The sequence below is a fragment of the Scardinius erythrophthalmus genome (genome assembly GCF_964197995.2).
Source record: "Scardinius erythrophthalmus genome assembly, chromosome: 5".
Taxonomy (NCBI): Eukaryota; Metazoa; Chordata; class Actinopteri; order Cypriniformes; family Leuciscidae; genus Scardinius; species Scardinius erythrophthalmus.
This window is the reverse complement of record NC_138225.1, coordinates 26,009,142-26,023,703: the sequence shown is the minus strand read 5'-3', so window position 1 is coordinate 26,023,703 and position 14,562 is coordinate 26,009,142. Positions and strand designations below refer to the sequence as shown.

The 14,562-nt window shown below is 37.1% G+C and overlaps 1 protein-coding gene across 6 annotated transcripts in view; it reads right to left on the bottom strand.

Moving 5' to 3' along the window:
• The window catches only part of klhl13 (kelch-like family member 13), a gene marked incomplete at its 5' end in the record, with an annotated part of 59,482 nt that overhangs the window by 24,163 nt on the left and 20,757 nt on the right, over positions 1 to 14,562 (bottom strand). The window contains one exon of one of the 6 annotated variants that reach the window (XM_081365233.1): positions 10,097 to 10,468. The exons of 4 other annotated variants lie outside the window; for them this stretch is intronic. In XM_081365233.1, coding sequence (XP_081221359.1) covers positions 10,097 to 10,194 — 98 coding nt within the window. Of the gene's footprint in view, positions 1 to 10,096; positions 10,469 to 14,562 lie in introns of those variants that run through there. One more of the 6 variants, XM_081365236.1, reaches the window with a different exon arrangement.

Below are 14,562 nucleotides of genomic sequence, written 5' to 3'. Positions count from 1 at the left end.
TGAAGCTCAGATTTTTGTCAAGGCTACCATTCAAAAGTTTGGGTCATTAAGCTTTTTAATGTGTTTGAAAGACTTTTTTTTTTATACTCACCAAGGTTGCATTCATTTAAATAAAAAAAAATACAGTAAAACCATAATAATAATCCACAATATTTCTATGTAAAGTAAAATCCAATTTGAAATATTACAATTTAAAGTAATTGTTTTCTATTTGAATATATTTTAAAGTGTAATTTTACAGCATCATTACTCCAGTCTCCAGTGTCACATGATCCTTTAGAAATCACTCTAATATGCTGATTTGAGGCTCAAGAAACATTTCTTATTATTATCAATGTTGAAAACAGCTGTGCTGCCTAATATTTTTTATGGAAACCATAATACATTTTTCCAAGATTCTTTGACAAATAGAACGTCCAAAAGAACAGCATTTATTAAAATAAAATTTATTTTGTGATAATATAAAAAATATTTACTGTCACTTTTGATCAATTTAATGCATCCTTGCAGAAATGTGACTAATGCGCCACTCATTTTATCATCTAATGTGGGTGTAGGTTGAGCGTGTGTGTGGTTCCACACTTCTGGTGTCAAAGTGTGTGTAATTTGTGGGCAGAAATGTGGGGTTAGTTTTTGTTTTTGGTTTAAATGCATTTCCAGAAAAATCTGCACGATTTCATGCCATGGTGTGTGTGACTCACAAGCCGACTCGGATCTGCTTGGTGATGCACAGAAACAGATTTATCCCCCATATAATGAGATCGGAGTGTTGATTGAAAGGGTGAAGATAAAGAGACGGCTGACTCTGATGAAGAGCGCAGATACTGACAGATTAACATGAAGCAACAAGATCTTACAAGCACCTCAGATGACATGACAGACATTTCTGTTAGTCCATAGATTTTAAAGGACTAATTAATTTGGTGTTTTTATAGGGGAACAATTACAATACTTACACTAATAATTAGCTTGCTAAATTATTGTAGTCACATTCATAAATTGCTCTCCATTGGAGGCAGTATCAAAACAGTGAATGTAAGGGTCAGAACTGAACAAGGGCCTAGGACAAAACTCCCATTGAAAGTACACAAATAACTGAACCCCATTATAAAGCCCACTGTTTTTTTAACAAATATATCAGATTTATTTTCCTATTCTATTATAGGCTAGTGTTGTCAAAAGTACCGACTTCGGTATACCAGTTTAAAAAATGTGAAGAACCAGCATTTCCCTCTAGCATTGTGAGCGCTGTTGAACGGATTCTTAAACACCTCTGGTTGGCCATTGCGTTCACAGGTTCGGCTGGTACATGCGGTAATATGGGCGGCAGAAAAAACAGTGTGGGAACATTTCGAGAGGGTCAAGAATGACCACAAAAAGGTGACATTCGACCTCAAACATGACCTATTTAAAACATTTAAGTAGTAGCCTAACGTTAGCCATTTTACATGGTCTTAAGGCCCGTTCACACCAAGCACGATAACTATAAAGATAACGATAAAGATATAATTCTAAAAATCGTTCTCCATATTAAAGAATAACAGAGTTCACACCACAACTATCACGATAAAGATATAAGGAACGATATCATTGGGATCACTTTCAGAACGATTTTTTTCCAGCTGTCAAACGATAAAACACTGACAGCCAATCAGAATCCATTCTAGCAGGTCATCCATTTTCGCTACTTTGAAACCGCAGCACGGTCGCGCGTGCTTAGAATAAAAAGACCGTTATCGGTCGTTGGTGTGGACGCATGTATAGTTATCTTTATCGTTATCGTTATAGTTCTCGTGCTTGGTGTGAACGGGCCTTTAAACGTGCGATATTAGGGCGCAAATGCACGTGTTTGTGTGGAGTGTGGAAGCTAAATTAGCAAGCTTACTTCCACACCATCAGAGCGTATCCATCTCCTCAAAGGCCAGTGCTGCGGCTTCATTGTTAGCAAGACACGGAGCTCACTTCTCCCCAACGTGGACAAACTGTTGTTCCCTTCTCATAATATAAGACGACAGAGATCAGAGGGAAAAAATATATATAGTGACGGCGAGAATTGTCCATATTATTGCAGTGTTTCAGTTTGCTGTATAATTATTTATTCATTTATATTGTATGTCCAACATTTCAAATGTATTTTTATTAAATACACTTATTTCTAAGATAAGGCTACTTATATTATAGGATACATTTAGTTTGTATGCGTTCTGATCTCAAAGTTCATATGATGTTTGCCAGTGTTGTTGTGTCAAGCTTTGTGCGTGCTTAATTTAAAATGTATACGCTCATGAGGTTTATTAAATGAAGACTAACTGTCGACTTGGAAAATCTTTCGTCGGGGGCAGCCCAGGAGAAATATGTAAATAAACTGTAGGACACTGATTTTGTTTCCCATATAAGATACGTTATATAGTCAGAATACACGCCTTAACTAAAGGTAAATAAATAAATAACAGCTCAAGGGGGCAAATATTACCCCTTTATGAAAAAAAACCCAGACACTTATGAATGATGGTAAAATGACTGTGATGACCAAATGAGAGTGAGCCAAGTTTACATGATGAGGCTGATTTCAGATCAGTGTAAACACAACTAAAGTCACAGTCACTAAATAGTACCATACTTCATAAATGTCATGCAACGAAAAAAAACCACCTAACAACATATCCAAGTGGGAAAAACTGAGATCCCTACAGCTTGACATTTTTCACTTAATTTCCCCAAACTATAAAAAAGCATCTCACAGCTGCCATTTTACATTGTGCATAAAGGCCCCTTAAGGACAAGTGTGTGCTGAAGCGTGTCCGGTGCGTTTGTTTGTGCTTGTGTACTGCTGAAGAGTTTCTACTCCCATAATGTTGTACAAACCTTCGTTTAGTCAAATAGTGTTCTAAACAAGCAACATCCATCAATTCGCATGAAATCAAAGGGTCTGTTATCCAAATGTGGTGGCACATCTTTGATTGTTTCAAACAAACGGTTATATGATGCCAATTATGGTCAAAATTCAGAGTATTCGCTCTGTACTTGACCCAGGGCTGCACACTTCTTCATCAAAGAGATTCACATTTAAACATGACCTAAATCTGTGTCTGTAACACTTCAATCACTTTTTAATGAAACAATATGCTTAATTGCAAAACGAGTCAGATTTGCAGCATGGCTTTAGTAAACATGAGGATCATGTCCGACTCAATGGAGCACATGTGGTGCTGTTTTTATATGCTATCACATGCCCACTCAGGGACGTCCAGCTGCTGCAATTATGAATTGTTCCGACCTTACACTGGGGTTCAAAACTTTTATTTTTATTACACATGCAGGGAGATCCTGCATCTGTTTTACAGTCAGAATCAGAAATGATCATCTATTCTATTTAGTTTGTGTGTGTGTTTATGTGAAGTGAGTGACTCAAGGTTATAAATCAATGAATTTATAAAATGTTACAGCTTTATGAAATAGAGGGAGAAGGTATGAGAAAATATTTCAGAATTACTGCATTTACACAAACACTTAAAAACAAATATCAAAAGATGTAATGCTAATTGAACTTTAAAGCTCCTGTAAACGAGTTGATCACAGTAAACTAAAAGCTTTAACAAAACAGCCCTTTGCACTTTCATTTTTTCTTCTTCATCTCTTCATATTTTACCCTCCTCTTGCACTACATTTCTTCCATTTCGCCACTTCACCATCCCATTTTCTTCTGTCCAAACATCCTCAACCTTCAAAACACCTATTCCTCTTTCCTTCTCTGATCTCATTCCCGTTCGTTTTCTCCTCATCTTTCTTTTTCTATCCCATCTCGCCACCTCTCTCCAACCTTCTTCATCACTCCTTTCCCCCAATCTTGAGGTGAAAATTGGATTCCTGCATTTCCTCTCAGATAGCTACAACAAGATTAGACAGATGTGAATAAATAAAGATGGATAAACACAAAAAGATTAAAAAAGAGAAAGTGAGAAAAATCAGCTGCCTTTCCTCACTTCAGCCAGGTTAATGTTGGAGGAAGTGTTGACTCATTAGATGATGAATATGGTTTTGAATAAAGGTGTGGGAGTATAACTAACATCAGATTTCACAAGGAAATAAACTTTACAATTCTGACTAGCGAGAGCACAACTTACAGCAAACGACAAGCTACTGCAGCACTAACTTATTTAATATAATCCCATTAATAAAATCACACGCTCACATGCAGCACCTAAAATTAACACTTACCAAATGAAAATGAAAGAAAAAAATTGGCTTTGGGATTGGGAGCTACTTACCAGTTGGCTGGTATCTTTATTAAGAAGTGCAGGGCCCAAAATGAACTTTAGCTCATCTGCAGGAATATTGTGCACCATAAATATTTCTTACCAGCTATGAAATATATATATATATATTTTTTTTTTTGTACTACTATGACAATGTACAAATTTTTTTTTTCCTTACGTGACGACAAACTGCAGATTGTGACTGATGCAGTTTGACACATTGACCTGCACTGTTTGTCACAAACATGCAACGAGCTATGCTACCGTTCAAAAGTTTTAAATGTTTTTGAAGCAGCCTATGTCCACCACAGCAGCATTTAATTGATCAAAAATACAGTAAAAAGTCATATTGTGAAATATTACAATTTAAAACAAGTTTAAAAGCTGAATTTTCAGCATCATTACTCCAGTCTTCAGTGTCACATGATCCTTCAGAAATCATATATGCTGATTTAGTAAATCAAGAAACATTTAATTAATTTCAATGAAGAAAACAGTTGTGCTGCTTAATAGCTTTGTGGAAATTATTTTAGGATACAGCAAATATAAGAAACAGAAATATTTGGTAACATTATGAATGTCTTTATGGTCACTTTTGATTAATTTAATGATTCCTTGCTGAACAAATACATTGATAAAAAAAAAAAAATCCAGGAAAAATATTTGAACAGTACATTTTCTCAATTCACTCGCCATTGGCAGGTGTGGCAAAAAGTTAATTTTGGACCCTGCTCACATGTCATTCTGTGTGGCACATGGGGGAGCTGATGAGGTCACATGATCAAAATAGCTAGAGGCTGTTTGTAATAAATATACTCCGGAACTGTAACTAGTACCACTTTATTATTACTCAAAACAGACCACAACACTTCTCAGAAATCAAACTTTTACTTAAAGGTAAGGACATTTTCATTAAGGTAAAACAAATTTGGGAAAATACATTTTGGAAAAAGATATAAAACTATACCCAAGTGTTTAAATGTTTATGATATTATTTGTGTTTGTGATATTATTATAATTACAGGGCATTGTCCTTACTCTCAGTTCAGTGTGGAGAAGCTGGTCATTTTTTAAAGAAATTATATCTCAAAATTACGGAGCCCGGGAAGTCACCTGTGGGAGAAAAAAAAAACAATCCGTGGCGACGGTTTTGAAATCCGTCCGCTCAGTTTATAAACCGTACTCACGAATTCTCAAACTGTTCCCTCGGTTTAACAAATCGTGCCCACGGATTAATAAACCGTACCCACGAGTTTCTAATCCGCACTCTCAGATTTGTAAACCGTGCCTTCAGTTTTTGCAGTCTGTACCCACAAATTCATAAACCGTGCACACGCTTTCACAATCCGTTCCCACAGGTTTGTAATCTGTACTCACAGATTTGTGGCTCACTCTCATTTTATTGTTTTATTGTGTAATACTGTAAGTGGAATACATCAAATTGTCTTAACTGCGTCTGCATGTTTAAAGTGATTATCAATTGTAGCGGGTATACACACACACACCAGCATTGCAATCTTGACATTGCAGCATGTTCATTATAGCCTTAATAAAAGATAATAATAAAATGGTCAACCTAACATATATGGGTGGAATATACGATTTAAGAATGACGTGCATCAAAATCTTTTCAAAATCAGTTTTGGATAAAATAGGCCTACATTTTTTGCATAATTTTTGCTTAAAAATAAAACATTCATAAATTATTTTATGATAAACATATTACTGTCTTAAGTGAACTCATTTATAGTTATTAACTCAAATAATAATAATAATAATAATAATTATTATTATTTTATTATTATTATTATTACTACATTTTAGGCTACATATTTAGAAGACACTTTTGTCCAAAACTTACAAAAAAAATGAACAAAGCAATTCGTCAAATATCAGATATCATTCATATAATACAGGTTAGAAAATAATAATAAAGTGTTAAGATTATCACAAATAAACAAAAGATTTTGATGCACGTCATTCATATTAAATCGTATTCCACCCATACCCGCTACAATTGAGAATCACTTTAAGCATGCAGACGCAGTTAAGACAATTTGATGTATTCCCCTTAATATTCAATAAAACAATATACAATAAAATTCGTTAACAACGTGTTCTTCTGAAATGAGAGTGAGCCACAAATCTGTGAGTACAGATTACAAACCTGTGGGAACGGATTGTGAAAGCGTGTGCACGGTTTATGAATTTGTGGGTACAGATTGCAAAAACTGAAGGCACGCTTTACAAATCTGAGAGCACGGATTAGAAACTCGTGGGTACGGTTTATTAATCCGTGGGCACGATTTGTTAAACCGAGGGAACAGTTTGAGAATTCGTGAGTACGGTTTATAAACTGAGAGGACGGATTGCAAAACCGTCACCACGGATTGTTTTTTTTTTTCCCCAGAGGTGACTTCCCGGGCTCCGTACAAAATAGCTTTAAACTTGGAAAGATGAAGAAAAAAAAAGAAAAAAGAAAAAAGAAAAAAGACAGCAAAGCAATGATGGACTAAACCCAGATGCAAAGCATGCTAGATAAAATAGCTTGTGGTCTTTTCCAAACAGAACTCTGACTGAAAGTTAGTGTACAAAATTCAGAAAACAAACATTAATAAAGCAGGCCTCTTCATATCTGCAGCAGCAAGAAGTCTGACACATCTCATCCTTTCATCTGAGATCACAAGGTAGAGAAGAAAAGCTGAAACTGAAAAATCCAACGTGAAAGGTGAATGTGAAAAGGACGAACCGCTGTCAGTTCTTGCCGACATTTCTGTGGGATTGACATTGTCTTCACAGGAGACTAAAGTACATCAAAAGTGCTGGCAGCAAAGCAAACACAGCCTAAAATTCCTGGACAACTGTAATTATCATTATAAATGTGAAACAAGGTCAAGGCCAAGGTCCTTTTAGCAGTAGATGAGCAGGACTTTAGATCTGCCACGACTGCTTGTGTACCGTCTTGTGGTAACACAAACACACACCCATGTGTGCGTCATTGTCTTCCCCCCTGTGACAGAAGCTCTCCGGCTGTCACTCTTCATCACTCTTTTTAAGCTGAAGCTCAGGAATCCTTAAAGTCACAAATAAAGATAATTTTTTCTTGAATGTGTCCTTGGGACTGTGTGCTTGGATTTTGTGGTGTTTGTTCTCACTCTGACCGCTCATAAAATAAATAAAATAAAGAGTATTTTGCAAGCATTTATGCGAGTATGGACACCCCTCCTTTGCCCTACCGAGCGTGAAATCCTCACAACAGGCAGCGGGTATATTTAGAGGTGAGATAACACTTTAGAAGTACATGCAACTAAATGAATCCTCACCTTCCTTACACCGCATACACATTCATTTAAATATAGTACACTGAAACGACATGCACACATGACTTTTGCACCAGAAGAATCACATCTTGAATGAAAGTCCCATTCACACGTTATAGGGCAGCACAATTTTGCACAATGTTGCGATTAAAAAAAAAAAGAGTTGTACAATAAAATAATATATATATAATATATAAATATTTATAAAATATCAAAATTACTATTAAACCAAAAAAAAAAATCTTGCTATTGTAATATATCACTGTAAAATAAAATTAAGTGTTTACGAAAAATAATATACATTTTAATTTTACATTACAATGGCAAAATATACTAATAATTATGGATGTCTTAATTTCATCATTTTCAAGCCTTAACCATTAAACTTTTTGACATTTTTAAATCGCAGCCTTTGCAACTTGTTAAATCACAATCATATCATGATTTTAGTTTTATTTAAACTAATCATACAGCCTAATTAGCGTAATGTGTTATCTATTTTAATATGATACTGTGCTGTGTATTATAAGCATGTGCTGCAGTTGTTTTCTGCCACTTTAAATTCTGAAGCTCAATAACTGAGTGGATTCTGATTGGCTGTCAATGGTTTTATCATTCATCAGCTCGTTATAGTTATTATCCTTGGTGTGAACATGCAAATTTTCACAGGTTCTCTCTAATTTTTTAGCAGCTGACAATAACATCCTGTCATTCAATATTTTGTCTCAAAACACACAAAAAGAGAGAATGATTCATGTGTCCAACAGGCATTTCTCCTCTTATTGAGAAATACAGAGACCACAGCTCACCCTGTAATCACACACAACACACAGCCAAAGCAGTAAAAATAGACTTTGTTTTTGCAAGGTTTTGGGAGGGGTGACAGCAGGGTAGGGAACCCAACACTGTAATACACAACCCCAAACCTTAAATTTGAGAATATACAGAAGACATATAAATTTCCCCTGGAGAATCAATAAACTATGTTTTATGAAGACTGTATATGCACAACAGATCTGTGGCTAGAAGAAAGACAGCAGAAATTATTAACAAAACAAAAAAAGACAACGAACCTTGGATCTAGTCTGTAACTCAGAACTGAACTATCAAAACCACTTTCAGACGAAGACTGATATAATTAGTAAGAGAGACCAGCGCCCTTAAACTCTCTCTGGTCAATGGTGATGGTTTCAGCTTTGTGAGAGAAGGAAAATTAATATCTAAAATGAATAAAAAGAGATAAGTAGTAGTATGGTCTTATTAGATAATGGTATAGGAGTCAGATTAAATGTATTTATAATGATTTTAAGATTGGATGGACATTCAAAACTTTCAAATATACTTTTATTGCAATCATTATGATCACAAGCTGTAATAACGCATAGAAGGACAGCACTATTTTGCATGTTTAACTGAATACATGACTTTAACCATACACATTACTTGTATTATCATCGAGTTGCATATTATTTGGACATTACAGGGCTCCCCCTGATGAGTCGGACCCTCATCCCAGGTTTTTCCTTTGACTCAGTCACCTCTGGCTTCTTAATTGTAACATTTGAAACATGCATTTTCTGCAAAGCTGCTTTGAAACAACGTGTATTTTGAAAAGCGCTATACAAATCAACATGAACTGAATAATATATATTTTTTCATTACATTAATACATGATAAAATGTATAAGAATGTTTCACACATCTTGAACATGGTAGGCCTATACAGAAATATCCAATTAAACCAATAAAATTTAAATGTCTGCTGACAAAAAAATATTAAAATTATTGGCTTGATGCTGCATTGGTTGGAAGCCGTGATGTCAACAATACCTACACCAGTTAAGAAAACCTTTACAATTATAAAAAGGCATTGCAATTGTAACAGATGGGGTTTTAAGGGGTTTGTTTTAACTGGGTACTGATGAATAACACTCTAGTGCGCACTGGTCCACAAAAGAGGATCTGTTTCTCATGTTAAAGACAAACTGCGGCTTTTCTAGTACACATTTGAAGTTAGTCGTGCATTGGTGTATTAAACATGCCTGAGCAAGGATTAAGAGGAGCGGAAGCGCTAGCGGTAATGTTCCGTCTATCATCCAGCATCAGCAGCCCACCGGGCCCCGGGCCCCCACCCACCAACACCACAACACAAGCGATCAAACCCAGGGCGCACGACACGCCAGGACAAAAGATTCTTCACCGGCTGTTATCTCGGCCCGGTGCGTACTAGAGCTCAAAAACAGCCGCGGGGAGGATACGGAGAGAATAGAGAAAGAGAGAAAGCACATGAAAATCCTCCGTGGATGTAGAGAACTAAGCGGCGAGAGGAAACACGCTAAACGTTATAAAATGGATATCTCTAAACGTTCACAATTAGGTTACAGAGAAACGAGGGGAGGCGACGCCGACCTCGAAACAAGCACAGCAGCAGCATCCTTAATGAATGTCTAAAGACGGAAAATAAACAATCATTTAAACACACACTCACGCACTTCGTCGCGATAATATTACTGCTACTTACATATATGCAGGCGAGAGTGGAGAGGACCTGGACGTTTTAAGGACGGGCACGGGAAATTTCCAGCTGACGGGCGAACCGCTTTTCCATTTCAACGGCATGTTTTTCCAGTCAGCACCTCTGAGATACAGCGCGAATGAGAATAGCCGTCAAGAGCGAGTCCATGAAGAGGCGACCAGCGCGGGCTTCCATCCCCGGCAGCCCTCACCGAGAGCAGGGAGGAGGAAGAGCAAAATATAAAGAGGAGGATCAGCCGCCGACACAGGCAGCTCTGTCTGAATACCGCAGCGAAGGTTGGCGGAAAACCGGGAGGAATGACACTTAAGCCAGAGCCGAGAGGTGAAAAGCAGGTGTGCCTGAGCCGAGCATCATCTCCTGAGAAAGACAGAGGGGGGATGATGATGATGATGGAGGGAGGAAAAAAAATAGGCACCGTCTCGTCCGGTCAGCGCAGGGAACAGGCATGCGCGGTCGGTGCACTGGATGTTCAGCTAGTGCCACCTTGTTTGAATGCAGGCGGACTATGGCAAGCCATATTAACATTCATTCAATTAACTGCTGTCGATTGTATGTTAATAGTACTTAAAAAAATAAATAAATAAATAAATAAATAAATAAATAAATAAATAAATAAATAACTATAGTAGGCTAACCCAATAAGCCCTGTAATATGTATTCGGTAATTCTAGTATGCTTTAGATATCAACCATTTACTTCTGGTTATACTATGGGGCTGTTGAATGCTTGAATCTGATTGGTTGAATGTTCTAAGGTGTGCAATTATTTTCAGGGAAAGGCACGGCTAAAGTAGTTCCAGGCAGGTCTTGACCACATTACATGTCTATATCACTTTGCCAAATGATTTCAGTTATTTCAAAAGGTCCTTACAGCCCACAACAGCAAAATAAGCAAAAATTCACAATGACACTGACCAAGCAAATAAATATAGTAAACAATATGATAAAAACAACAAATTATGTCCCTGTTTTTCCCCAAAAAATTACGTTTATTATGTACGGAAACGGAAAGCACATACTCTCTTCCTCCTGCTCTCTCTCCCACTCAAACGCACACACACAGTACGGACACACACTCACACAGAAACGTGTCGTCAGCGCTGCTCTGATGATTTTATCAGTAAAATAGTTTAACAAGTTGAAAGCTCCATGACTTCTCACTAGTGAGGTAATAACAGCGCTGTTCCTGGAGCGGAAAACTTACAGTTTTGCTATTAGAGACGTTGCTGCCGAACACTGTTGAGAGACTCAGGTAATTCACACACGCTTAATACTCGCTCTCTCAATAATAACGGCATTGACTGCTATCAGTGGCTCAAGTCTCCGTTACTAGGCCTAGATGTTACGAGATGTTGTTTTGGAATTAGCAACAGAGGTTTTATATTAGATGCTTAAGAAATTAGTCCTACACACAAGGGCATTATAAGGACAAAAACCTGAGATATGTCTTGAAATACATCATCTGAACAATGTTTTGAGGTGCGGAAACCGTAGTTTAAGTGGAATATTTGACTCGAGGCCATTGAATTGTTGAAAAATAATTCACACCTGAGGTGTAAAGACCCGTCGTCAATTATTCCTTACTTATAGAATAAGAACTATTATTGAATATATACTAAATAGTGCAATTGAAAATGACACTAGGCAGTATCTGACTACTTACTATTAATAAATAAATAAAGTATTATAACAAAAACATTTGCTAGTTAGATTTAAGGACAGAAAAAAAAAAGGTTTAATTGGCTTGCCATTGCAGACTGCAGAGAGCTAGTGAGAGAAATAAGAGTTTAATGACCTGGCATCAAATACAACACGACTGCAGACACAAGAAATCTAAAACCCAAGTACGATTGTCTTGAACATTAAAGAACATGACTCCTGTTCCTCATTGTTGTATAATAGTGAAGAATTTCTCACTGATGTCCATTATGAGAGACAGGTCTTTTCAAAACATAGCTAGCTAGGCGGCGCAAGCAGGGCACAAACTCCACCGCGGGGCTCTTCACCCACTGCCGTGACAGCACATGTCAAAGAGGAGACAGAGAGGAAAAGAAAGAGCTACCACATTCGTTTCTGCGATTATGTCCATCTTCGTTAAAAGTGCTGACAACAAATCAGAATAGATGTACTTTCACTTATTGAATCACTTTCTGGAAGTGCTACAACATTTGAAAACGTGACCAAGTGCGCGTCACTCTCTGTTCTTTTGAGCCGTCCACCATGTATCTCTCCCTTTCTCTCTGTCTGAGTGCCATGTGGTGGCCCTTCACCTGTGTTTTGCTTTCTTTTGAGTCCAATTTAAATTAATTTTCCATTTACACAGTGTAAGCTGTAAGGTAAGTGTGTTTCACTAACCTATAAACTATCAACAAGCAAGAAATATTACAATACTATTGAAAAGTTTGGGGACAGTAAGATTTGTAAAAAGAAATTAATATTTTAAAGGTGCAGTATGCGTTTTTTTTAGAAACACTTAATATTTGAAATCAACCAAACAAGCTGAAGCAAAATAATTATTTGTGAAAAATAAAGCAAAGTTGACAAACAAACGACAAGGTCACAAAGAGGAACAAAAAATGAACATACAGTACACAGGAGTAGGCTTTACAAGCAAGAGTTTGTTGTTAGTCACCAGCAGGCAAACACTGACACTCAAAACGGTCCTGTTACTATACCTAACATTACAACAACAGCATATCTTAGTTCTGTGAAAGATAGCAAAACCAATGGTACACGCATATGGAGCAGGAACAATGCAACCACAGCATCCGTTTTCAGGCCCTCCCGCTCTCTAACGTGCAGCGCTGGAAAGATTTTCAAATATTAACGTGGGTCCTAAAGTTCTTGCCTAATCACAACCTTTCTATTTTCAGTAATATTCCTCTGATATTTATATATTTTATATAGTTTTTTTTTTTGTTAATGTCTCTCAGCCATCTCTTTCTAAGGGGCTGTTTACACCTGGCCACTTCATGCGTTTTCTCAGATCGGATAGCTATCCGATCATGAAAAGACCAGGTGTAAATGCCCTCCGAAACGCATTCGAGACGGATTTGAATCCGATCGCTCAAACCACTTCAGGAGGTGGTCTGGGCCACATTCCAGACGAAACTAGACAAGTGTAAATGCATCTGGTTTTTGAAACCACATATGTATATTGTACTCCTCCCCAAAATGCTAAAAAAATAAACGTGTGAGAGCGTGTTATAGGCTTTATGTCATGTTATAGCCAGATATGACGACGCTACTGGAACTCGCATCACCGCAGATGAGCAGCTGAGCATCTATTCATTAAGCCAACGTGCAAACTATCGCAAATCAAAGTGAAAGTAAGTCGCAGACGCTTAACACACAATCATCATCATTAAAAGTAAAGAAACAAAATGATCTTACCAGGGCTGTTGCCGCTCTCTCTTATTGCGGTCTTTGATTTTCAAATTTTAGCTGATGATCAATAAAATGCAGCTCATATCTGTTGCTTTTGGTGACGTGCAGTCCGTTAAATCTGCATATAGCGCGGGAATTGAAGATCGGATTTAAATCCGTTTCGCAAAAACACATTTATATGACCAGGTGTAAATGGAATCGTTTTGATAAATCAGATAGCTATCCGATCTGAGAAAACGCATGAAGTGGCCAGGTGTAAACAGCCCCTAAGTCTTTCTTCAAATCTCCCTCTTGCTCACTCTCTTTCACTCCCCCATCATTAGGTTGGAGTATCGAGTTCAATACTTTTTAGGCACCGACTGAATTGCCTCGATACCATTGAGTATCAAAAAAAATCTCGTCGTACGGTACCAGATTTCAATACCTTTAATCTCTTCAACGTCAGTGAGCCGATAAGCACGCAATATGATTGGCTGTGGCGATGCTTTTTCAAGGAAAAACACTAGTTTACAGCTTTGTCAGCTTTGCAAATTGAAAACAGCTATTTTAAAATCAATAATAATAATAATAATAATAGAAATATTACAATATTACATTTATTACAATATTTCTGTTTTTTCTGCATTTTACTTTGACTTAGTTTAAAAGGGACAATAACCATCTTGTCCTGTGTTCCACTGACCCCACAGTGTGTTAAACAGTGTTTAAACAGCATTTTAAAAGGACACATGGTGCTTCTAGCTGTAAGCCTGCGGCTCAGAACAGATGCGTCACTGTCTGAAGTGATAAACTGGACAGTGAATCTGTTAACACAAGCCTTCATTAGAAGTTAATCAGTGTAGGAACACTAACGGACACAGCAGCAAATTAACCACTCACAAAATAAAAATGAATGCTTTTCTGTAGCTTACTTCTGACTCACCCCCCACCATCTCGAGATACTATGGATTCTCCATTAAGGTATTACAGATAATAGCGGCCGATTAGCGGATGCAAGGAGGGTAAGCCATCTTTCATTTTGCTCTTCTGATTTAAATCTGTATCTAGAAAACCTGGAATCTGGGT